The sequence below is a fragment of the Amphiprion ocellaris genome, chromosome 4, assembly GCF_022539595.1.
Source record: "Amphiprion ocellaris isolate individual 3 ecotype Okinawa chromosome 4, ASM2253959v1, whole genome shotgun sequence".
Lineage (NCBI taxonomy): Eukaryota > Metazoa > Chordata > Actinopteri > Pomacentridae > Amphiprion > Amphiprion ocellaris.
The window spans coordinates 24,549,557-24,575,942 of record NC_072769.1 but is presented as its reverse complement, the minus strand read 5'-3'; the positions used below and the strand labels follow the sequence as shown (position 1 = coordinate 24,575,942).

The 26,386-nt window shown below is 40.4% G+C and overlaps 1 protein-coding gene across 13 annotated transcripts in view; it reads left to right on the top strand.

Annotated features, from left to right (window-relative positions):
* LOC111562847 (teneurin-3) overlaps window positions 1-26,386 on the top strand; it is a 391,758-nt gene that overhangs the window by 349,485 nt on the left and 15,887 nt on the right. For all 13 annotated transcript variants that reach the window (XM_055010067.1, XM_055010068.1, XM_055010071.1 and 10 more), the window contains 15 exons: window positions 1,001-1,125; window positions 1,446-1,553; window positions 5,385-5,539; window positions 7,406-7,507; window positions 8,081-8,254; window positions 8,698-8,757; window positions 8,963-9,125; window positions 10,672-10,810; window positions 11,012-11,117; window positions 11,520-11,662; window positions 12,072-12,250; window positions 15,333-15,437; window positions 17,176-17,306; window positions 22,020-22,189; window positions 22,861-22,987. In XM_055010067.1, the coding sequence (XP_054866042.1) occupies window positions 1,001-1,125; window positions 1,446-1,553; window positions 5,385-5,539; window positions 7,406-7,507; window positions 8,081-8,254; window positions 8,698-8,757; window positions 8,963-9,125; window positions 10,672-10,810; window positions 11,012-11,117; window positions 11,520-11,662; window positions 12,072-12,250; window positions 15,333-15,437; window positions 17,176-17,306; window positions 22,020-22,189; window positions 22,861-22,987 (1,987 nt within the window). The remainder of the gene's footprint in view (window positions 1-1,000; window positions 1,126-1,445; window positions 1,554-5,384; window positions 5,540-7,405; window positions 7,508-8,080; window positions 8,255-8,697; window positions 8,758-8,962; window positions 9,126-10,671; window positions 10,811-11,011; window positions 11,118-11,519; window positions 11,663-12,071; window positions 12,251-15,332; window positions 15,438-17,175; window positions 17,307-22,019; window positions 22,190-22,860; window positions 22,988-26,386) is intronic.

The following is a 26,386-nucleotide window of genomic DNA, read 5'->3' as shown; positions in this document are numbered from 1 at the left end:
TGTTAATTAGATTTTTATGCATAAGTAAATATCAAATGAAAGCAAAGGGCCATGCTTATCAGTCCGTAAGGGCTTCACAAGCACAGAAAATCACTCTCATTCACACAACCTGTGTGTCTATTTATAGCCGTCTTAATTAACAGCCTGTGATCATCTGCTGATTATCACCAACCACTGAGACTTTAGGCCAGAGGCGAGTGTAAATGTATATATCCATCCCTCTGCATGTGTGTGTGTGCGTGTGCATGTGTGATGGATTTTGCGTGACAGTGTGGCAGGCATTATCAAGAGTGTGTCACAGACAAGTGATGGCCTATTGCACCCACATAGCTCTGTCCAGACTGACAGACAAACCTATTTTTAATGTTCTCTCCCACACAAAGACTCATTCTCACTTATCACACATACACTTGAATATCAAGTGAAGAGTCCTAAACATGTACACTGAAATACCTACTCTCACACCGTCTGCCTTCTGTTCCCTCTCTGTCTCACACATTCCAACACACCACCCACCGTGGAACTCCACTGGCAGTAAATTAACAGTTTCTCAGCTTTCAGAAGGTCATCAGCCTGCCTTTTGTTCATTACTTCTTCATCATCAGGAACTCTAGAAAGTTTCCTTCATTTCCCTGTCATCATTCCCTGTTGCTGGAACCAAACTGTTAATGTGAACTGTTGATGCTGATTTCATCCCAAGCTTATAACCCATTTGTCAAATAGTGAAACCCGTATATTTTATTTTCAAAAGGCACCATGTCTTCTTCAATGGCGATTATATTCCTTTTAATACTTTGAGTCAGAATTTGGATCACGTGGTGACATTTTGGCATGGTGAACTGGAAGCAACCATCATCAAGCACACATGGAGGATTTTAGTGACTGTCATTCAAGGGTGGATGCTCTCCATAGAGATGTAAAAGCTGACCTTTTTTTTTTTCTTGTTCTGTGTTGTGTTTGTTACCCACTCCTCCCTTTTGTCTGCCACTTCCCTCTGTAGCAACAACCCTGCACACCGTTACTATCTAGCCACCGACCCAGTGACAGGGCAGCTATACGTGTCGGACACCAATTCACGTCGAATCTACCGGCCCAAGATGCTCAGCGGGGCTCGTGACCTCATCAGTAAGCATGAGCTTCCCCAGTGAAGAACCGTGTTGGCAGGATGAATATAACAAGTTGTTTTAGCTGTCAATGTAGTGTTTTCACACACAAAGTCAATACAACTGAGATTCTTGAATTCTCTTTATCAAATGTGTGTGTGTGTGTGTGTGTGTGTGTGTGTGTGTGTGTGTGTGTGTGTGTGTGTGTGTGTGTGTGTGTGTGTGTGTGTGTGTGTGTGTGTGTGTGTGTGTGTGTGTGTGTGTGTGTGTGTGTGTGTGTGTGTGTGTGTGTGTGTGTGTGTGTGTGTGTGTGTGTGTGTGTGTGTGTGTGTGTGTCTGTAGGTAATGGAGAAGTAGTGGCTGGTACAGGTGAGCAGTGTCCTCCATTCGATGAAGCACGATGTGGAGATGGAAGAAAAGCTACAGAGGCACAACTACTGGGACCAAAAGGTACAAACATGCACAGACAAAAGAGATGAATAAAAGTGTAGAATCATTTTTATTTTTTAATCAGTGATTTAATTAAGCAAACTGCCATGATATACATGGTCTTTAGAAATATATACACTCCCCTCCAAAAGTATTGGAACAATGAGGCCAATTCCATTATTTTTGCTGTAGACTGAGAACATTTGGGTTTGACTGTTTGCATATGAGACAAGAGACCAGCATTTCAGCTTTTATTTCCAGGTATTTGCATCTGGATCTGATACTCAACTTAGAAGACAGCATTATTTGCAACAGAACATCAAATTTTTAGGTGAGCAAGAATATTGGAACAGACAAACTAAAAATTAGATTCACGTGAATAAGACTTCATATTTAGTTGCAGATCCTTTGATTGCAATAACTGCATCAAGCTTGTGACCCATTGACACCACCAAACTTTGTATTCTTCTTTATTGATGCTTTTCCAGGCTTTTACCGCAGCCTTTTCCAGTTGTTGTTTGTTATGGGGGGTTACTCCCTTCAGTCTCCTCTGTAGCAGGTAAAATGCAGCTCTATAGGGTTTTAGTCTGGAGATTGACTTGGCCAGTCTAAAACCTTCCACTTCTTGCCCCTGATGAACTTCTTTGTTGTTTTGGCAGTGTGTTTTGGGTCATTATCCTGCTGCACAATGAAGGGTCTCCCAATCAGTTTGGCTGCATCTTTCTTTAAATCGGCAGACAAAATGCTTCTGTAGAATTCTGAGTTTGTTTTGCTGCTGCCATCATGTGTTCCATCATCAATGACGATTAAAGAGTCCGTCCCAGAAAAAGCCCAAGTCATGACATTACTTCCACTGTGTTTCTCAGATGAGCTTTTATGGTTGAGATCAAGAGCAGATCCTTTCTTTGTCCAAACTTTAGCCTTTCCATCACTTTGGTGAACGTTTACCTTTGTCTCATCGGTCCATATAAACTTTGTCCCAGAAATTTTGAGGCTCATCTCTAGACTTTTTGGCAAATTCCATCCTGACCTTCCTATTCTTCTTGCTATTGAGTGGTTTGTTCTTCTGGTGTAGCCTCTGTGCTTTTGTTCATGAAATCTTCTGTGAACAGATTGTGATATCTTCAGTCCTGCCCTCTGGAGGTTGTTGCTAATATCCCTAACAGTTGTTTCAGGGTCTTTATTTACAGCTCTCACAATGCTTCTGTCGGCAACTGCTGTTATTTTCCTTGGTCTACCTGTTCTACGTCTGTTCCTTCGTACACCAGTGGTTTCTCTCTTCTTCAGGACATTCCAAATGGTAGTACTGGCTATGGCCAATGTTTGTGGAATGGTTCTGATTAATCATCTTCCCTCTTGCTTGTTTTTCACTCATAGACAGCTCTCTGATTTTCATGTTGGTTATACCTCTAACTATAGATGCAGTCTGCACTGGCAAAACCCAAATCTGAAACTGAACGTAGACATTGAGCGCTATTTATTGTTTGAATAATCAATGTAATAGGACACACCAGGGCAACAAAACACACCTGTCAGTCACATGTTCCAATGCTTTTGTTCACATAAAAAATGGCTGGGTTCAAACAAAAGGTGATATCTTCTATGTGTGTATGAGATCCAGATGTAAATAAATAAAAGCAGGAAATAAAAGCAGAAATATTGATCTCTTGTCTCATTTTTATTTTTTGATGTCAAACCCAAATGTTTTCAGTCTACATCAGAAATAAAGGAATTGACCTCATTGTTCCAATACTTTTGGAGGGGAGTGTATACATATACACACACACACACATATATATATATATATGATTATTGTGTGATTAAGAGGTAGCAAAGAAAGATATACAATTTTTCAAACTGATTCTGTCTGTGGTATACTTGCTCCATCCCCCCAGCTGGTCTGAATATGTGCATTCATCTACATACTTGCATTGTTTTCTTGACTGACAAAGAGGGACCTCAGCTCCCACAGTCATGTTTTGGGTCACGTACTACTGTGACTTTGTGTATCAGATCTAATAGTGCCCCTGACAGTAAATGTGGGTAATTAATTGGATTTGTCTTTTCCATTAGTGTTTGGGATGCCATCACTGCATGTATCTACATTTTCACTAAACCTTGCTCACATTTAATCTGTAGCCCCGCTGAGCTACATACAACAGGGTCTTAGCTGAATAACAGGGTAGACAGTACTATGTTTAACTGTGCCCCTGAAAAACAACTCTGTTACTGAAGTACATAAAAAAACTGAAAACTCATAACTATGATATACTGTCTCACAATTACAAGATCCATAAATATTTATTATTTATGGGAAAAGTTATGTAGTTATGAGTTATCGCCATTTGAGAAGACGGGCATTATAGCATACTTTATCAAGATTTTAGTACCTCTTCGGGTTCATATAATGGGAGTTAATATGTCACAGAGTGAAGTCATTTTTGGACAGTGCTTTGAAAAGAGTAGATATATGTTGCCATGGATTCAGTAAATAACACTGTAGCCTGCAAGTATAGCTCTTAGTATTGTAAATAACAAACAGCCCAAAATTAGAGGAAATTTGCCGCTTTCCTAGGACTGAATCTTATTTCATTTCATCTTGCATGTAATCTTATGTCTGTTTGTAGGCTTTTTAAATGTGTTGCATCCATCAAGTCTTAAACTGTTCTGACAAATGAAAATTGCGATGTATATTAACCAATGGCTTTATAAATTAAACTCAAGTCTTGCTCTCTGGTAGGAATACTTTCAAGGCCAGTCCAACTACTACTATTTCCTAGTCCTGAGTCTAGTCAAATCAACAGACTCCTTCACTGTTCCACGTTTCCATTTGATTGCAACAATTTGCAAATGTTCAACAACAGACGAGTCTCTCTGACAAGTCAGTTTTGGTGATATTCTGTTTATTGTGCTTCTGCACTGATTTTGGTGGCTTGTACAATGGTTCAAAAAGCTGGAAAGACAGTAGAGTTTGTTATATATTATTAAAAGGTGTGGAGGGTTCAGTAATCACCAGTCTACTCACATCTTTCCCTGGCCGTTAAAAGCAGTGCACTCTCTGCCACAGCACTCTGACAATATGCTGAAGCAAAGAACAGTCAGTGTCCCTAAGAAGAAACTGGTGCAGAATCCCCACAAGCCAACATACAGCACCTTAAATGAAAGAGGGTTGGGAGGAGATGACACATTTGGTTACCATATTGTTCTGTTTATGTAGGACAACTGTTGTCTTTGAAGGTAACAGTAGGAAATTGATGGTGAACCACAGAGACGTGTAAACTGTTGAAAGCCAGTTTCTAGGATTTAGTCCCTGACAACTGTAGCAATTTTGTATGAGATTGCAGTTTTTCACAGTACAACCACGTTTAGAATTCTAAAAGTTTTGTCCTGCTTGAGAGAAAGAGAAAATCAAATCGGCGAAAGTATCATTTGCAGAATTGGTTCTGAAGCTTTCAAACTGGATGTCTGTGGGCATGCAAGATAGCTCTACAAAATATCCCTTTGTTGAGCTTTCATAAGTAAACCCATGTGAATATGGACATAGCATGTGTTAAATACATCAAACATCATGAAACATTTTCAGATTTGATGTTGACTTATTCTATAAGTATATACTAGCGATGTTGCTGTGCATGTATTCATCAGTTCACGAAGAGACATTTGGTTTAGCATGAAAAGGAATGTGCCCTGTGAGCCAGACAAGTATTGTCAGAAGAATTATACCAACTCACTTGCAATCCTGGAATGAAAAGTCCTTGATCAATCCAGAGAATTTTAGCAGTGTATGTCTTTTCAGTGACAGGAGGAGTCACTGTTCTATTAGTAATTAGTTCTTTGTTGTTGTTGCCACAGGGATTGCGGTTGATAAAAACGGACTGATTTACTTTGTGGATGGAACTATGATCAGGAAGGTGGACCGGAATGGAATCATCTCCACAGTGCTGGGCAGTAACGACCTGACCTCTGCACGACCTTTGACCTGTGATACCAGCATGCACATCAGACAGGTAACGTGCAAAGAGTATTTAAATCTGCAGAATAGGACTTTTGCCTGCCCCTTCTGAGAGTAATGACACAAACACTGTCAGTGAGGTATGACTAATGGATTATGCAGAGAAAATTCCACCCTTTCCAGGCTTTAAGCCATTATATAGGTAAATGCAATAGCTACTTAGCCTTCATTAAATAATTTACAAATACCTACCTGTCAAAGAGCAGCAGGGTGACATGTGTGTCCTCAGTGCCTTCTCTTTCAGCGCTACGCCAGTGGTAATCTGTGTTTGTCACAACAGTATGCAGTGTTACGCTTTTACTGGAACTAAATGTTTCCACTAAATGTAAATGTGTTTCTTGTTTTGTGTGATTCATGGGAGATAGTACTGTGAAATAGAAAAATGAGAATTAAAGCAAGGGTCTGTAGCTGACATGCCATCAAAGAAATAGAGCTCTTTATATCTTAACAGAGCATGGATGTAGAGCTGGTGACATTTACTGACTTTTCCATTATTTATCTCAGACTCAGATGGGGGAAAAGGCAAGAAGGACCTAGACAGTGTGTAAGAAAGAGAGCGTACTTTTTTTTGGTTTTTATACCTTTGTTTCAGAGTGACAGTGTGCACTAAGATCAACTTAATGGGAAAAAGGTGGAAAAAATTGACAAGCACAGATACAAGCACACCTACTTACTGACAAACGCACACATTTACACACACGAGCGTTAAGATTGCTTCATCTGTTTTTCTGGAGATCCAGTACTACACATGTTTGTGCATGACTTTAGGCCTGTTTTGTGGGCAGAGCTGGGTGGTTAGACTATTTCTTGCTATCTGAACTCTGACCATGTGTCCATCTCTGCAGAATGTAGCTCAGTTTGACTTCTAGCAGATAGCCCGTTTACTTCTTGAGTGCACTTGTGGAAACAAATGAACTGGCAGCCTACACATTGTCAGGTCACACAGCTCTCTGTAAAGATTCTTATTATTCCATTCTGTGATATTTACAGTGTGTTAATGTGCTCAAAACTTTTCGGCTAATCATTCTAATGTGCTGTAATGTGTGTGTGCATTTATTGACTCATTGTATGAGTAGACCAGTAAATAGTGTGTGTGTTTACAAACTGGTTCACACACACATGGATCATTTTTAAACTGAACTGAGGTAAGGGTGGTTTGGCAAGCGTTAGAATTGATGTGTAATTAAAAACAAGACTGGTAAGACTATAATGAAAATGCAGGCTAAAGGTAAGGGATTGCCTAAACCAGTAAGAAACCAGACCTTTAGACTTCATGAAGATATGGAAGTGTACAAGAGCATCGGTAGACTATTGGGCTGAAGCCAAAACATGGCTACAGCAGAGCAATGAGTCTTATTACTGAAGCTGAAGTGGCCATCCTTGAGAAACTACTCGACATACAATTCACTATTAATGCAAAGGATGCATTGAAAAACAGACAGTAAGTGCTTCTGACTTGTGGAACTGGCGTTTATGATTCTGCATCTACACACTGTCTGCATAGCAACAACAATGAAGCATGGAGCTGGTGGTGTGCAGATATGGAGCTGCATTGGTGCATAAGGCTGATATTCATAGATAGCATTGTGAAGTTTGTATACCCAAATAACAAATGAAAAAGATCATTCCTGTATTCAAGAGTTTTAAGCCCCTTCTACAGAAACCTCTGATGACGCCAGTGTCAAATCAATTACAAGTGAAACAAGTTACTCAGATCTTTATTAAGGTCTTATTGGCAACAGTAAATATCGATTTAAGGGGTTCTGTATGACCGGCTTTGTGATGTCAGCTTTAGCCTAATGATGATTGAACCAGGTCATATATTAAACTCACTCCTCTCCTCCTCTATCTGTATATCCAGGTTCGTTTAGAATGGCCCACAGATCTAGCCATCAACCCCATGGATAACTCCATCTATGTCCTGGACAACAACGTTGTGCTGCAGATCACTGAAAATAGACAGGTATTATCTGTACCAGTGATTAGAGCAGTCCATATTTTACAGATATCCTGCTGCATGTGCTGCTATTTTGTTTTTCTTACTTTTAGAGTAACATACACTACTATCCAAAAGTTTGGAGTCACTTAGAAATGTCCTTATTTTTGAAAGAAAAATAAAATTTTTCAATGAAGATAGCATTAAATTAATCAGAAATACAGTGTTGACATTGTTACTGTGGTAAATGACTATTCTAGCTGGAAGCGGCTGATTTTTAATGGAATATCTCCATAGGGGTACAGAGGAACATTTCCAGCAACCATCACTCCTGTGTTCTAATGCTACATTGTGTTAGCTAAGGGTGTTGAAAGGATAATTGATGATTAGAAAACCCTTGTGCAATTATGTTAGCACATGAATAAATGTGTGAGTTTTCATGGAAAACATGAAATTGTCTGGGTGACCCCAAACTTTTCAATGGTAGTATAAGTACATGAAGTAATGAAAGAACTTCATTCTACTTTACCAAAACAACAAAAAATCGACAGTGTTACTCAGTCCTAAGTATATTCATGTACTGTGTTTGTGCCTGTTCAGGTTCGTATCGTGGCCGGTCGTCCCATGCACTGCCAGGTGCCTGGTATAGAATACACAATGGGGAAAAGAGCTGTTCAGACCATGCTGGAGGGAGCTACAGCCATTGCCCTGTCCTACAGCGGCGTCCTCTACATTGCAGAGACGGATGAGAAGAAAATTCACCGTATTCGACAGGTAATCTGTACTTACAGCATATTCGTGCGCACTAATTTCCTAATTATCTGATGAATTTCCAGCCACAACAGTGACATAAAATTAGGATTCTAGCTAATAATGTATTAAGTGGCAGACTGGAGATGTACCTGTTCTACCCTTAGCTTTGAGCAATAGTTTTGCATGACTATTAGCCTGTGTCATTATCATGCATTTTATCTAATTTTATTTTTAGAAGATGTCTTTTTTTTTTTAGTTAAAGGCTGCCTTTTAGTAATTACAATTTGGAGAAATGAGTGGATGACTGGCAATAAAGATCCCAGTTCTGATATGAGGCCCAGATTCAGGAACATTACTCAAACCATTTAACTAAATGCTTGTAGTGTGTGTTTTGGGTTCCTGTGAAAGGGCAGGCTATTGCTTTGCTTTTCACTTCTGTTTAACTTTTTCGATCACTCCACTAGGTGTCTACTGATGGAGAAATTACCCATCTAGCTGGAGCACCATCTGAGTGTGATTGCAAGGTACTACAACACCGTCACTTCAGTGGGATTGTTGGTCATAATAGTAAAGCTGTTTTGTTCGGCTCACCAAAGGCACTTAGGTTGAAATTGAATGCATATCAGTCAAAGAATGACGTGGATTAGATTACACAGGAATACATTTTTTAATCTAACATGTTTTTTTCTTACCTGTTTTCTGTCTTTGTCACTGTCTTCTGTCTGGTAGAACGATGCCAACTGTGATTGCTATCAGATGGGAGACGGCTACGCTAAAGATGCCAGGCTTAACTGTCCTTCTTCTTTAGTGGTGTCTCCTGATGGGACACTGTATGTGGCTGATCTGGGAAACATTCGGATTCGAGCCATACGATGCAACCAACCACCTACTGGTATGTGTATACAGTATTTAGCAGAGTTGAGTGCGATAACGGTTAAATGTCCAGTTTACAGGACAATGTTTTGTTGCGTTTTGACCTCCTGTTTACACAGAAACAGCGTTTTAGGCAATCTAAAATGGAAACTTATGAATGAGGCCTCCAGAATGGAATTTGTCTCAAACACAACATGCCGTGTGAATGAGTAGCCGGAGTTTTCAGTGAGAATGCTGACGTCACGCTCTGCTTTGTGCATGCATATGACGCTTTTATTCTAGTTGCCACGCGTGAACCGGACGACAACAGGAACAATAGCGGGCTACTGTGTTGGCCTTGTGCTGCTGAGTTTACTGAATTTATTGAATCTCTTCAGCAAAATGTGCATTTGTTGCACCATTACTGCAAATTAGCGAAGACGCATTCAATAAACACATCAGATAATCAGCCCACCTCTACATCGGCGGCTGTACTTGTGGTCTGTGGAGGAACTGGTAGTGGTCACGTGGGGTGTCTCTACACGGTAACATCGCCTGGCATGCACACTACAGTGTTTTCAGTTCTTTCAGCGTTTCAGATTTTCTTTTGCTCCGTTGTCGTGTAAACCCAACAAGGCAAAGCAAAAACTTTTGTGTTTTCGGGTGAAATGTGTCATGTAAATGGGGCCTAAAATATGGACCCCAAAGTAGAACCTTTATGCAACAAAAGTGAATACACCTGTGATCGATGGCACACAAGTAAGAAAACTTGTGATCACGGAAACAAAATTGAGTAGAGCTGTGATTTCCAATTAGCCTAACTTCTATAGTGTTTAACTTCTATGGATGGCATCAATTGGTTGTTGTTCGACACAAAACTGCACATGACACTTTAGGAGCACATTCTCTGGTGAGGTGACACCAAGTCTCAGATGGCGTTGCGCATGTTTAGCATGAACCTGGACCAGACTACCACAGTGAATACATAGTCCTGACAGTCAAGCAAAGGGATTGTAGTGTGATAATATGGATCTGTGTGAGTGCAAAAGAGGTTGGGGAGATGATATTTATAGATGGCACCATGAATATTTCTGGATAAACTAAAATGCTGTCACACAAAACGACTCCCACACTAGCATGGTAAAGATCTAAACACACACTGCCAGTTAGTTTTAATTTCACATTAGAACAAATACTCTATATATGAACTTAGAAGCACTGCAATTACTGAGAGGTGATATAATTTTGAATCACTTTTGAATCATTTGACATTAGGGTGATGTTGTCTTGGTTTCCTTTGGTAATGGTTACACAAATTAGCCGTCGCTGTCTGACAATTTACTGTTGATGTTTTTATTTTAAAAGTTCTGTGTTGTAGGTGTGCAATTAAAATCATCAGCAGAGCTCCAGACCATTTCCATAGCAGTTATCAACAGTGATCAAACAAAATTCTGAATAGACAACTCTGCACATATGGAGACGATCATGGCTAATTGTATGGGTGCTGCGATGATATGACATGAGTTTAATAAAGTAAAACGTTAAGTAATAATATTAATAGAAAATGTTTGATTATGCATCCTCAGGCTCTCTGGCTTCAGGTCCCAGCTCCTATGAAGTAGCTTCTCCAGCGTCGCAAGAGCTCTATGTGTTTGATGCGAATGGCACCCACCAGTTCACCATGTCTCTGGTTACTGGAGACTATAAATACAACTTCAGTTACAGGTAGGTGGGAAATTACCACAAACATGACTTGAGAAAAATAAAGATGGTAAATCTGCAATTATTTGGAGAGCCTTAAGATAATATTATTCTTGTTACATCCTAAAAATTGTAATTTATGTCTGCACTCTATGATTTTCTCTGTCTTTTAAAACTTGAGTCACTTTTACCTTTGTTATTTTCCTCCTATTACTTCACCCTTAGCAATGAGGAGGATGTAACTGCGGTGACGGACAGCAGTGGGAACACACTCCGTATCCGTCGAGACACAAACAGGATGCCGGTGCGTGTGGTCGCCCCTGACAACCAGGTGAGACGAGCAGGAATTTTGCCATGCTGCCAAACCTGACGTGACAGAATGAAAATCAGCATTGGTTTTTAAATGCCCAAATCCTAGATGCTTTCAGGTAGTCATTAGCTATAAAATAATTTTGCTTTTTGAGGCAAGAACTTTAAGAAGCCTGTTTTTGATTCTCATAGCAGTCTCAGAAATCTCACAAAAAATGATTTAAAGTACTATAGTACATACCCAGACTGTTTTTCAGAGTAAAGCAAGTATATAGTGATGTTTAGTGTCAGAAGTGAAACTGTACAGTCTGTACAAAATGTAACGCATAACCTTGATTGCCCATGGCTATGTCTCTATTTGTGTGTGTGTGTGTGTGTGTGTGTGTGTGTGTGTGTGTGTGTGTGTGTGTGTGTGTGTGTGTAGGTCATCTGGCTGACCATCGGGACTAATGGAGGTCTGAAGACTCTCACAGCACAGGGTCAGGAGCTGGTCTTGTTTAGTTACCATGGTAACAGCGGCTTGCTGGCTACCAAGAGCATCCAAATCGGCTGGACTACTTTCTATGAGTGAGCTGTGTTATTGAGTTTATGTTTGAGTGCATGTATGTGCTGCTATATGAAGACTGATAGACATCCAGCTACAAGCGAATTAACCAAATTGTCACAATGCTTTTGTGGCACTGAGGAAGGATTGAGAATGTTTTATTACTCTTCTGTCAGAATAAAATCATGGCATGGCATGGCATGGCATGGCATGGCATGGCATGGCATGGCATGGCATGAGCCTGCTCAAGCACTTTTAGTTAAGAAGCTGGCCTTGGACATATATGTGTATATGTGTGTGTGTGTGTGTGTGTGTGTGTGTGTGTGTCAATGCAGATTCAGGTGTTTTCATGTCAGGTATCCACGATGACTGACCACCATGTACTTCTCCATCCAACCCCACCCCCCTACATCTCCCCTTTTCTCCTTGTAGCTATGACAGTGAGGGTCGTCTGACTAATGTGACCTTTCCTACCGGCGTGGTAACCAACCTCCATGGCGACATGTCATCAGGGGCTGTTGCTGTGGACATTGAGACATCAGGAAGGGATGAGGACGTTTCCATAACAACCAACCTGTCATCAATAGACTCCTTCTACACTCTGGTGCAGGGTAAGGTGCTTACTGAAGCATGTGTGTTTGACAGAGGACAGTTTGAGAGACTGTTCATTGTGACAGAGTATATTTCATAATCCTACCTAATGACCTTGTCACTGTTGAACTAAGAGCTACCAGTTGATATATTTTGGTGGTTACTGTAATGATTAGACGTCATCTTGTACCTATAATGTAATCCATCTCATAATTAGAACTACAAATATCCTGTTACGAGACTGAAAGCAAAAAAGATAATGCCCAAGAAAACCAATAACTTCATATTACTCTCTCCCTTTGGAGACACTCATATAGATTATGCTGCTATATGAAAGCTGTAGAATGCAGGTATTTAATAAACTTAGAGGAAACAGTTGACAACAAGCACAGCTTCAGCTCTGATTGATGTTTTATCCAAACCCAGATTGCACTCATAACTGTTGATTCTCATAGATGTGAAATTGGAGAGCAAAGTGATGTATATAAATGTATTTTACGGTTTTGGAGAGGTCTATCTGTGTGCCTACAGCAAGACAGTCAAACTGTGTCTTTTTTCGCTCTGGAGGGTGATTTTGGACCAATATTGTTGCGGAAATTCTACAAAATCCTGATGTTCAGATGTTGTGTTGTGTGCAGAGAAAGCCTGTTTAGCTTTGTACCTCTGTGTCTATTTCATAATACAGGGTATTTGAGGCTTCCTTCATTGGTGTGAGATGCAGCTTGGATAATGCGAGAGGGAAAGGCAAAGACTGAAAGCAGAAGTCTCATGCCAGAATTGAGCACTGGCAACCCTGTAGACTGTCGGAGTTGTCAGCATACTCTCTGCAGTCTCTGCCAAGCCACCTAACTACACAGCTGAAATCACGGAAAAACAGTTATCTACACAGCTACAGCCATAAACTTTTGAAAAACTTAGAAAGTCACCTACTCAGCTAAAGTCAGATCGCTATATCCAGGGAAAACAGTTTCTTATTCAATTTATTATTCCAAGTAATTAAATAAAACAGCAGTCAAATCCATTATTGACAGAGAAGAGAAAGACAGCTACAGTCGTGAACAAAAGTTCACTTACAGCTTCAGCAGACGTCAGAGGTAACATCTCAGTTTTTGTCTCCAGTGAATTCAATGAGGCAGTTGCAAAGCATTGTTTAAATCTCACATTGAACATATTTAATTAGTGGCACTCTGATACAGAGAAACAGAAGCAGCCGTAGTTTTATTGTGACATTGGAAGATACAGGGTGATATGATGCACATTTTCTGACTAAGGGCTTTATTGATAACGTCTTTCATGACAATAGCTGGTCATTGTATTAGACTTAACAGCCTCAGCCTGAAAAGTGTGTGTGATGACAGCGACCAATCCCGCTCTAATGAAACAGTCCTGAAAAAGGCCTTGTTTAATTCTATGTACTGGAGGTTTGAAAAGCCAAAACTGCAGCAAGTGCCTCCTAACAAGTGCAACTTGTTAGGAAAATGATTGATTTTTTGAACACACGTTTATTTTAAAACGCATAAATGTAGATATAAAGACATAAAGTTCAACCAGTGAGAGTCATCTAAACTATCCTGTAATTACTTCACCATACAAAGCTATATTTAGCAGGCTTTATTTGTACTAAAAAAGCTCTCCCTCTCTGTGGATTGTGTCACAACGAATTATACCAGCACCTTGTGTTACAGTTGCATTTAAAGTATACTGTCTGCATGTGAAACCTTTTGAGAATAGACCTGAGAGGAAGTGTGCAAGCTCTGAAGTGGCGATTGATCTGTCAATGAATCATCTCTAATAATTCAAGATGTGAGAACTACAAAAGAAAAAAAAAAAGCATCCTCATCATCCCTCATCCCTCTGACATTCCAGTCTAAACAGCTAAGAGAAACTATAATTCAGCACTGATGCTCTTGTTAAATCTGAACTAATGAGCCAGTTGAAGTGAGGCGTCGAGTGGCCGGCAGTGATTTGTTCCAGAGTGTGAGGGAAAGCAGAGTAGATTCTCCCCCACAGCAGTGCAGTATTGATTGAAATGTAATAAGTTATTCAAAGCCATTGACAAGCGTAGTATTCCTCTCCATCAGGTCCTGTACATTATTTATCACATCGCCTCCTCGCTCTCATCTAAACTGCATGGCATGTGTGCAACTGATCTACAAAATGTGAAATCATGTTCGGTGTAGGTGTGGGACAGAAATGGTAAACAAATTGATGTTGCAGTTGTATTTTTCATAGTGTTGTTGTTAATTGCCGTGTGAAAATTGTGGAGATAACGCCGAGTTTGACAATCCTGTCCGACGAGGAGAGAATCTAGAAATGTTCCTGCTATTTCCTTACAATGGATTTGCTATTATAAATTCTGTATGTTGTATTTCCTCATTCATAACATATTTTACAAAGCTTTCTTATTTGCTGGAAAGCGGATGTGGGTAGGAGTGAAGAATGAGCACCACCTAGTAGATATCCTATAATATGATGCCACAACATGAGAAGACAGAACTGCAGTGTGCTCACCTTTGGGCAGATTTAGAAGGTTAAGATGTCTTTGTAATAGATCTAGTCATTTTCCTCCTTTCTTTTTGGTACATAACATTTAGAGTGTAGATAGTGTGCCCTTAGAAAAGAAATATGGCAATAAATTTAGGATAAAATGCTTTTTTCTAGGAAATACTTTGAACAACAGACTGTTACCTGACGAGGAATCATTTACCAGATGATATGTTAGAATGAAGTAAGAAATAAAATGTAAAAATAGTCTAGGGAGTCTCGTTATCTCTGTCTTGCTTGCACACGCGTGGTCTTTATCCTGCGAGAGGTCAAGGGGAACCTAATTAAAAGAGGCTGGGGGATGTTAATACCTGCTCTGTGCTCCATTAGCAGGTTCAAACGGTGCCCTCAGAAATTAATTGTACTCCTTCTCTCCTCACGTTTAGCACTTCGTCTCTCCCTCTCTCTCCCACTGCCTTGTTTTTGTGTCTTTGTGTTTCTTTTTCTCTCCTTCGCCCTCTGTTCGGTTTAGTAATAATGCTGTGTTTTTTAATAAATGTCTTGAAATTTGTGGGACGATGATGCGCTTCATTTATGATCTGTCTTTCTCACATACAGACCAGCTTCGTAACAGCTACCAAGTGGGTAATGACCATTCACTGAGGGTCATCTATGCCAATGGGATGGACACACACTACCAGACAGAGCCCCATATACTGGCAGGTATGCAGTTTTGTGCACACTACCCCAATGTGTAATGCATCAGACGGTTTGAGTCAAAATGATTCTGTTCCAGTTGAAATCGATTCTTAAATGACTTCATCTTGATTTACACAGTGCAGTATGCAGGCCCTCTACATGGTAAATGCTTAAGAGCTATGAATTGCCCAGTACCCTACACAGCAGATTTCCATGTAAATGGTTTTTTTGCCAAGAGAATTTGTGTCACTTGCTGAGGCCTTTGCTTTGAGATAGCAGGACAGCTCTCTGCAGTTAAACACCCTCTGACAGGCCTGTTTGTGAAAAGGATCATAGGGGTGTGTCTGTGTCATGTTTTCAGATGTTTGTTTCCGACGGCGCTTGTTATACTGTAATGATACAACGTTTTTAGCTCACAGTTTGGTTATACACATTAGGATTTGATTTTCATTGTCAATATTACAAAATGTCACAACGTAATGCCTTTGATATGTTTGTCTTCCAAACCATACAATTCACATGTTAGTGCGTTTACTGCTAATCATCATTAATTTACCTTGTTGCTAATTATCTGGCTTAACCATCTCAGTGGTGTTCATGGCCTAAATATGTCGTGGTCCTAGTTTTCTACAAAGCCCCTTGTTTGTTTTTTCACTGTATAAAATGTGCATACATTATAGCACGTTTATGAGTGAGCACAGTAAACGTGTTATGTTCTCTTTTATTCATGTCAAACATGTTTAAACATGGCAAAATATAGTAAATGGAAACTGAAAGACTGCATTTGCAGCTGCCAAACTGCCACCATAGAACTTTCAATACATAGTGATGCTCACAGTGATTCCATCCATCCATTTTCTACACATCGCTTAATCCTCATTAGGGTCGTCACGGGGTGGAGTCTATCCCAGCTGATTTAGGGTGAAGGCAGGAGACCCCTGGACAGGTCACCAGTCTATCACAGTGCTACACATAGACACACAATCACACTCACACCTACAGACTATTTAGAGTTACCAATTAACCTCAGCATGTTTTTGGACTGAGCTGCACAGTGGTGTGGTGGTTAGCACTTTCGCCTTGCAGCTAGAAGACCCCCGGTTCGCTTTCCTGCCTTCCCGGGATCTTTCTGCATGGAGTTTGCATGTTCTCTCTGTGCATGTGTGGCTGTTCTCCGGGTACTCCGGCTTCCTCCCACAGTCCCAAAATATGCTGAGGTTAATTGATTGTTCTAAATTTCCCGTAGCTGTGAAAGCGAGTGTGACTGTTTGTCTCTATATGTAGCCCTGTGACAGACTAGTGACCTGTCCAGGGTGTCCCCTGCCTTCGCCCCAAGTCAGCTGGGATAGACTCCAGCTCCCCGCGACCCTAATGAGGATTAAGCGATGGATGGATGTTTTTGGCCGGAGTACCCGGAGAAAACCTACACATGGACAGGGAGAACATGCAAACTCCACACAGAAAGATCCCAGGCTGGGATGAGAACCCGGGATCTTCTAGCTGTGAGGCAACAGTGCTAACCACCGACCCACTGGCTCACAGTGATTGAAGTCTATTACAGGGACTGACTCCAAAGTATCAAACTCAGTACTCAACAGACTTGATTTCAATGTTTACACACACAGCAGTCCTGTGTAAACAGTACAGTACATTCGATTGCTAGTGTTCTATATTTTATAATATTTTTTGTTTTGCATATTTACGTTTAGATTTTTTCTCAATAAATGTGACTGAGCTTCACATTTTTTTCATATCCACGTAGGTGCTGCTAACCCAACTATAGCCCGACGCAACATGACCCTGCCAGGAGAAAATGGCCAAAACCTGGTGGAATGGAGATTCAGGAAGGAGCAGACTAGAGGAAAAGTCATCGTCTTTGGGAGAAAGCTCAGAGTGAGTTCTCTGCCCCTGAAAAGTTAAAATAACATGCAGCTTCTGTAGCTGAAAATGGAATGTTCCATTGGTGTGTACCTGTTTAATTAACCATATATTTATTGTAGAACTGATAACACTGAACTTCAACTCCCCACCACCACCTGCATTTAGTATTTCTAAGCAATAAGTAAATGTAAACCCAGCACCTTCTGACCTTCACGACACTCTTGCTGTAAGGCAACAGGACTCACAAACTCCTCATATGCCCCCGTCATTGTGACCACCTCTGTGAGCGATGTGATGTAAGGTGTATGTGTTGTGTCTGTTGTTCTACAATTCTACAATACTACAATTTCATTTAGCTTTTATCCAAAATGAGAACATCTAAATGTAGATACAACACAAGCAAGGATCTAGTCAGAAGAAAATAACCTGGATAAGAGCCATAAAACAAGTTCAAGTGTGATAATAGGACTGTGGTGCCTACAGGCAGTGCAGATGTAATAGGATGTTTTTATTTACATTTATTTTATTTTTTTTTTTTTTTCAGTCTGTCAAAGGTGTTCAGTGAAGAGCTGGGTATTTTTTGTCCTTTCCTAAAGACTGAGAGAGACTGCAGATAGAACAGAGTTTGGTAACTTGTTCCACCACAGAGGAGAAGACTCTAGCTATCAACCAGCCCTGGCTCGGTGGTTATATCAGGAGCCTTTTGTTGTCCGAGCATAGTGAGCAGGAGGAAGTGTAGACCTGAATGAGCGAGTTTAGTTAGGAGGGAGCTGTTTTCATTCTAGTTTTGAATGCAAATGTCAGAGTTTTGAATTTTATGCGGGCAGCAACTGAAAGCCAGGGAACGATCTGAACAGTGGCGTGATGTGCTGTTTTTGGCTGATTGAAAACAAGATGTGCTGCTGCATTCTGGATCATCTGCAAAGGTTTGACTGTGCATGAAGGGAGGATTGCCAGTAAGGAGCTGCAGTAGTCGATGCGTGATATTATGAGAGCCTGGACCAGGAGTTGTGCTGCATGTTCACACAGGAATGGTCTGATCTTCCTGATGTTGTACAGAGCGAATCGACATGATCAAGCAACAGAGGCTACATGAGCCTTGAAGGTTAGTTGGTCATCGATCATGACACCCAAGTTTCTGACAGACTTTGCGGGTTTGAGTTGGGTTGATTCAAGATGGATGTTGATTTGTTGTTGTATAGAAGGACTGGCTGGGATGACAAGGAGCTCGGTCTTGGAGAGGTTGAGTTGAAGGTGGCATTTTTTCATCCATGCCAAGATGTATGCAAGGCATGATGAGATCCGGGCAGAGACAGTGTGATCACCTGGGGGGAACAACATTAAGAGTTGGGTGTCATCAGCATAGCAGTGGTATGAGCAACCATGGGAGTGGATTATTGCACCCAGTGAGGTTTTGTATATTGAGAAGATTGTTGAACCTACAAGCCATTAGAAAAGGACGAACAGAGATTTTTCTGCAGTGCTTGAATATTGCATGAAGCACTCTCTAAAGAGCCCAGCTTAATAGGGAGAAACGTGTGCCGTCATGTGGCCCCTGGAGAGTTTGATCCATGCAGCAGTGCCACTCCAGCATGGTCCAATAAACCTTAATGAATGTAATACCATGTGTGGTCCACTTGAGGTAATGGGGAGTGATGCATCGTGAGCTTGCAATAATGACTTGTAGGTAGATGTGTTTTCATATCTGGCTGTGCAAAGGTGAGCATAAATACAAAATGCATACTGTATGAGGATTTGTCTTCACTAACGCACTAACAGTCCAGCTGTCTTGCAGCAGCTACAAGATGTCAATTTAAGCCAGTAATGATGATGGGGTAATTGTGGTGCTCGATGAATACCAGTGAACTTTAATCCAGCTTTCTACTAAATGCTAATATTCCTACTGTTTTTATTGTGCTAATCCTGCTGAGGGATGTACATTATGCAGAGGATGCCAGTTAATCAGAAGCTGCATGTTTAAGCAGCTTGTTGGCTAAAATAATGAAAACATCTACATAAGACGAGATGTAACACTGGCAACTTTTATGGAATGATAAATAGATTATGTAGGACAGTTCCTGATGGTTTTTTTGTTTATCTCTAGATGCAATTATTTAGCAATTGCGACTTCCACTGTCATTGTGGCCCATAATGTATGGCTGATAGACACAGAATGCATTCACATAGTGTTCTTGTTGGCTCAGCATTAAAAGCACTTAAAATGCTTGTCTTAAAATGCTCTAATGTCCAGCATACCAACCGGATTGATGGGTGCCAGATCAAGCTGTTTTGAAACATTCAACATTTGGAATTATGCAAATTTTATATCAATGATTCAATAAAAACAATTGTTGTTTCCTAATCCGCATACACACACATCCACCAGGTGTCCAGTTCCAATTTGTAACACAGATCTAAGTCTTAACTCTAAAATTTGACACTTACAATGAAAACTGGCCAGTCTGACCTTGTTTTTCCAAAATGTCCTCATTCTAAAGGTGAATGACTTAAATTGGCTCTCACAAAGATGCAAGTACAGGTGCACACACATATGAGATAATAGGGAAGAGGACAGTATGGGGAAAAAAATCATCATCTCAAATGGTCCAGAAAAGTATTTATTTACGTATGTATGCATGTATGTATGTACGTACGCACGCACGCACGCATGTATGTATGTATATGTGTACCTACGTATGTATGTATGTATGTTTTTATGTGTATGTATGTATCTACCTACGTATGCATGTATGTATGTATTTATATGTATGTATGTATGTTTGTATGTATGTATGTATGTTTGTATGTATGTATGTGTTTGTGTATGTATGGTGTCAGGACATAAGGCATGCAACATGGGTGGAAATGGGAAATCACTGAAAGGCAGGTTGTGTTAGGGAAAGAGATACATTAAGATATACTACAAGGATCCAATGAGGACTCCAGCACAGTAAATAAACACTAGATAAGTAACTGTCTTCAGAACGAAAACTCTGGCATGGGCTGAAATTGGCTCGTGATTAGTTTAATGGCCACACCTGTAGTTGTAAATAAGGACTATCAGAGCAAAATTAGAGTCTTGTTTGTTGGTGCATTGAAATAAAAGTCACAGTTTGCTTGGATCCACATTAGCGTGGTACACCATGCCAATCTGCAAAATGATTTGTTTCCCTCTGATGTGGGGTGGCTCGGGCTCTGCATGGCTTTTGGCTGTTATCCAGAGGGCCTTGTGTTTTATCCAGCTGGCTACTAGCCACTGTCCCAACATCCTCTTTCCCTGCCCTCTGTTATTCACCTCACTGCATTCAACTGGTGCTAATTTACAAATGAATGAGTGTCTGAAATGAAAAGATGAGAAAAATGACTCTTGAAATTTTTCCAGCAAGACTCTCTCTTTAATGAAACAGGTCTGTAAAACAATTGATTGGCTAATTTGTGGCATTTCCCGTTGCTTCAAGGATCCATAAGGTGAGTTTATCACCAGACCAGGGCTATCTGTCTTCGTAAATTGGTGTTTGAACAAACAGTACGTCATTTAGAAAGCGATAAAAACTGGCTAGCTGGCGCTGTGATACTACTGTGTTTTATGGGTTCTGGTCACAACTTTATTTTAATTCACTGACTGAGGCACAGGGTTCTGTTGAACAGCCAGTTATTACCCAGAATTCAACACCTGATGTTATTTATTACTTGTTTGTTTGCTTAGCCAGGTGACTCATCCTTCACAATGAAGCATTCTTGTGTGTGTGTGTGTGTGTGTGTGTGTGTGTGTGTGTGTGTGTGTGTGTGTGTGTGTGTGTGTGTGTGCGTGCGTGCGTGCGTGCGTGCGTGCGTGCGTGCGTGCGTGCGTGCGTGCGTGCGTGTGTGTGCAGACAAATCCTTCATAGCAACAGCAAAAAAAGGCTAAGTAGTTCTCAGACAATAGAAGTGTGCCCCCCTTCTCTCTGTGTTTATGTCAAAGGATTTAAACATTTATCAGGCTTTGCACTCTATTTGTAAGTGAAAATAATGTTCAGGAAAAGTTTAACATTTGTAACTCCTCTTCCTCTATGTATGTTACACCTGAGAGCAAAAGCATGGATATTAAAGTAATGTTTGACAAATGTCTGATGGGGACTGATGAGTGGCAACATTACAGACAGCCTCAAACTCTTATCATTTTTGTCCTAGTACTTGCTGTTATGTCAAATGTTTCACCAGTTCTAATAATTTTCAGACAATAAAGTCACCATTTATATTTCAAATATGTGGCCGTTTTATCCAAATTGAACTGAAATTTGTCTCAGGTGTTTTCCCCATTTGTGTGTGTTTTGTATTTGTTGCCTATCTGGATTTAGAGTGTGATCCCTAAATGATTGTGTTTTTCTCCTCTGTGTATTTTGTCCTCAGGCTTTAGTCTAAGAACATAGTTTTTACAAGATTTTTATATAATCCCCACTGCTCAGGGTTGAACCCCTGGCCTCCTGACCAGTTGCCCAAGCCACTGAGAGACTACTACTCCCAAATTAAAGGGTGTTGTTTGATCTATCTTATTGTGGGGTAAAAACAACACATCAGGGCTGTTATGTAATGTAAGGCTTTTAGTCATGTTCTGATTGAATAAAACATAGCAAGGAATTAGCATCAGTCCATGTAGTACAATCTCTTTTAGCTACTAAGCAGCTGATCATTGATTTATAGGACTGTCTTTAAGGATTGTTCTTTTATGTGACCCCACTCCTTCAGGTAAATGGTAGGAACTTGCTGTCTGTGGACTATGATCGTTCGCTGCGAACAGAGAAAATTTATGATGACCACAGGAAGTTCTTGCTGAAGATCATCTATGACACTCAAGGCCATCCAACACTCTGGGTCCCGAGCAGCAAGCTGCTGTCAGTTAACTTGACATACTCCAGGTGAGTCCTTCTTTACCAGAGTATTTATTACTTGAGGGACTCCAGACCTTCTTCATTCAGCTACAGGATGCTCTAACACATAGGTTCAAAACTAAATTAAGCTTTCAAATGGTGATATTTCATAAAATGTATTTGTGTCAATTATTAAATTGAACTGTGTGTCATTTAATACTTTGTCATAAATTAACAGTTTGCACATACCAGGTTTTGTTACGCCAAGAAGCCATTAGTGACCCAGCTGCAACCAACAGTCATGTGGCAACAATTCAGGGACTTTATGGCTGAATTGGGCTAACTGCAGGCTGTGTTTACACACAGTTTTGGGAAAATGAATAATGGAAGAAATTCAGGGTTTGTTTTTATTAGTTTTTTATGATTAATGGCATAATAACTATGTCACACTGTGCAAAAGAGATTTTAGAATTCTCTGTACTTCTTACTATGATTGTGCTGTTTCCATAGAGGTGAATGACTTTATGCTGGAGTGAAAAGAAAGCAAAACATATCCAGAAGCAGCTTGTGGTTCAGAGTTTTAAGCTGAAGACTTGGATTAAAGTTGGGGTCAGGGTTAGGGTAAGCCAAGTCGCAGTTATAATTGTGTGTGTGTGTGTGTGTGTGTGTGTGTGTGTGTGTGTGTGTGTGTGTGTGTGTGTGTGTGTGTGTGTGTCCAGCACGGGGCAGGTCACAGGCCTCCAAAGAGGCCCAACCACAGAGAAGTGGGAGTACGATAGTCAAGGAAGAATCATTTCCCGAGTCTTCGCTGATGGAAAGACATGGAGCTACACTTACCTGGATAAGGTACTGGATGACACAATGAAAGCCACACACAGACACACACACACGCATGCACAGGCATCACTATGTACTAGACAGACATAATACAACTTGTGTTGAGAGATTTTTGCTTCAGGTGCTTCAATTAAGACCAGGGGTTTGCATGTTTCATCACTGTGTGAGTATCACTTTTATTTCTGTTCTGTAAAAGGACGAGAGAAAAAATAATCTGTATTATGTGTAAAGGTGAAGTAGCGCACCGCATGCATGTGCAGACGTTCATGCTCAATAAAACATGCACGTGTGCACATTTACAAACTCTGTCTCACGGAGGAACTGTCATATAGATGCTGCTGAACGCTGCAGGGATGTGAGAAAAAAGGGAAATGCTGTGCACATACAGACTCCCCAGCACCCCATCTCACACACACGTGCGCACGCACACACGCACACACACACACACACACACACACACACACACACAGTTTCCACACACAAAGCAAGGTTACTGTGTTTGCCATAAATTCTGGTCAAACAAAGCAAGCAAAACTAATTGAAGCTTTCCCCTGTGGAAATTACTGTCAGAAAGTTAGTGAGGACAACAACCAGCCACAAAGACCTTACTTACAGAGAGCTCACCTGCTCAAGAAGAGGAGGAGAAATGGTTTGTCATAGTTAATAAGGTCCCTGGTCTCATGAGGAGGAAAAGAGAGAAGAGACATAGAAGAGTTCAAAGGAACACCTCCTATTTACAGTAGTAAAATATGTCTTTCCCTCCCTTTCTTCTCAAGAGTTCCAGAAGGTCAAAGCTTATGTAGCTTGGATACTAATTTAGCTGTCATTCTTTCACTAAATTTTAATGCAAATACGATAAATCTTCAAGGAGCCCCAGAACCCACCGGCAGGTCTGAAGGGAATGTTGTGTTTGAAAGAAATTACACCATTTATCTGCAAAAGCAGAAAGAATCTTTTGATTTTCAACCTTGTCACAGTCCTACTTCTCGTTTTTCTATCAAAAAACTTTGATATTTCATCAAAATCATTTTATTCTACATGTCTTGTTTAAAAATTCTTTAAAAATAAAATGCAGTAATCCAACTTGGTAAAAACAAAACAAACCAAAAAACAAACCATAAAAATTCTGTGGCTCTTGGCTCTCAGAAAGGTGAAAGAGACACACTACACAGAAAATAAGTAGGTTTAGAAAGAGTGACTGCACAGAGGAAAAGAGTAAACGTAAGGAGGACAGACCAGTCTAAACTTTTAAAAAGTCATGCATGCAAAAGAAAGCTACTGTTGTCTCTGAAGAAAAGGAGGAGATGTAAAGAAAGGACGGGTTACTTAAGGAAGAGGGGGAAAAGGAGAAGGAGATACTTTAAAAGGAGTCACTTAAAAACAGCCCTCTTAACGAGGACAAGAGAGAGGATTCCCTGTAGTACAATAGCTGAGGCATAAAAAAACAAATAGTGTGAGGAGGACAAGGGAGAGGAGACAGCAAGGATAAATCAGGCACTTTTTTGTTTGTTAGCTCAGGAAGACAGAGAGGGAGACGGACAGAGTCTGACACTAAACAGCAATGGGCCTCGTTTGTGCGTGTCGAAAGACAGATATGATAGAGAGAGATGGAAAAGAGACACTGGCAGGGATATTCATGGGAGTCTGTAAAGACAGAGGTACTACTGTGGAAACAAGGCCCAGGGGATGCTGGGAGCTTAGTTAAAGGATGTTAGACAGAGTGGAAGAGACCGAGACAGAGAGAGAAATAACAGCAACTGTGGATGACGAGAGACAGGAATTATAGCAAGGCAGCAGAGGTGGAAGAGGATGAGCGATTTAGGAGTCAGGAAGTAATAAATAACACAGTCAAGACTAAAAGAAAAACGAGGCGAGTTAAGAAAGCAGCTTAATTTTTAGCACATTGTAGTCGGAATGGATTTTGGAACAACGATTAAACATATCCAATTACTAAAAAATGAAAGAGCAATGAGACAAGAAAATACAAATACCACAAGCAAAAGTTCAGGCACACACGTGAAGTTTATATTTGAAAATCCAAAATCGCTGGACAGCTCACCTCGTTGACAGGGTACCTCATGTACCGGGGCTAAAGTCCCATTATTTAATATCTGCTGGTTATTGTATTTATCCATTCTGGGACAAGTCTATAGTCAGTCACAGACCCAGGAGTGCAGTCAAATTATGCAGCCTATTATTACTTCCCCGAGAGCTAGGGGATAAAGGGAGTAACGAGGCAGGAAAACTGATCATGTAACAGAAAAATTACTTATTTACAAAAAATTAACAAAAAGCAAAAATCCAACACAAGGCGAGCTTCTTAAACATGAAGCTGATTCCACTATCACGCTTGGCTTTAGGTAGATTGCACCACACCAACACCGATCTGGCAACGACCATCAGGGTGGCTCGGCTTAAAACAATCACCACTGATTGTTAAGGAGCCGCTGGTGCACCTGGCCACTCCTGCCGGGCATAACCTGAGAAAAGCAACAAAAAAAAAAAAACAGGAGAAATAACACAACCTACCCTACCTTCACACAAACACACACCAAGGAACCTAACACTGTGTAACACATCTGACCATGCAAAATTGTATTAAGGACCCTTTTTGGCCATGGTTTGGAGACATGATCATTAGTGACAGAATGGAGCCAGTTTATTGTTTATGTGAAGACGTTTCATATTATGTGACTCACAAGTTTCTTTCACTTTACACATATGAACGACAAAATGTCCACATATGTAGGCTGAACATGTGGAAGTAGCATAAACGGCAGGACTTTCACCTGAGAGACTTGGGTGGAAGTTCTGTGTGGAACCCTTGTTTTACAGTGTTTTCAGTTGTTTTCAGTGACTTGTTGTAAACTTACCTGATTGAGTTTAGGCCCCAATGCTCCTTGTTTCCATTAAGGAAAGGATCACATTTTGGGGTGACCCCACCTTTCACAAGTAGCGCCGTAAATGCTTCAATCTCGCAATTTCGCAAATGTAACCTTTAAACCCAGTTTTTATTTGATTCATTACGATGTTTTATCGATTTTTTTTTTAAGTGAAAAGAAGTAAACACAACCTTTGCTGCAAACACACGAAAACCATCATCCTCGAAAAAATCTAGGGTGTTCCTATTCGTGTTCTTTTTTTTATGACTTTTCAGCCACCCTTAGGTCTTAATGTCGAAAATGTAGACCACAATGTGATTTTTTTTTTTCTGCAGACATTTTAATCACCAATATACTTGTGTATTAGTTAGGCTTTGAGAGAACCGTGAACTTTGTGTAGGTGGTATTTTCTTGAAATGTTCGTTTTGTGAGGGTGTTTATGGTTTGCTGACGAAGAAAAAAAACATTTTGGGCAAACTATATTTATCTGTGTCATTGTGACATTGTATATTATATATTGCGGGGT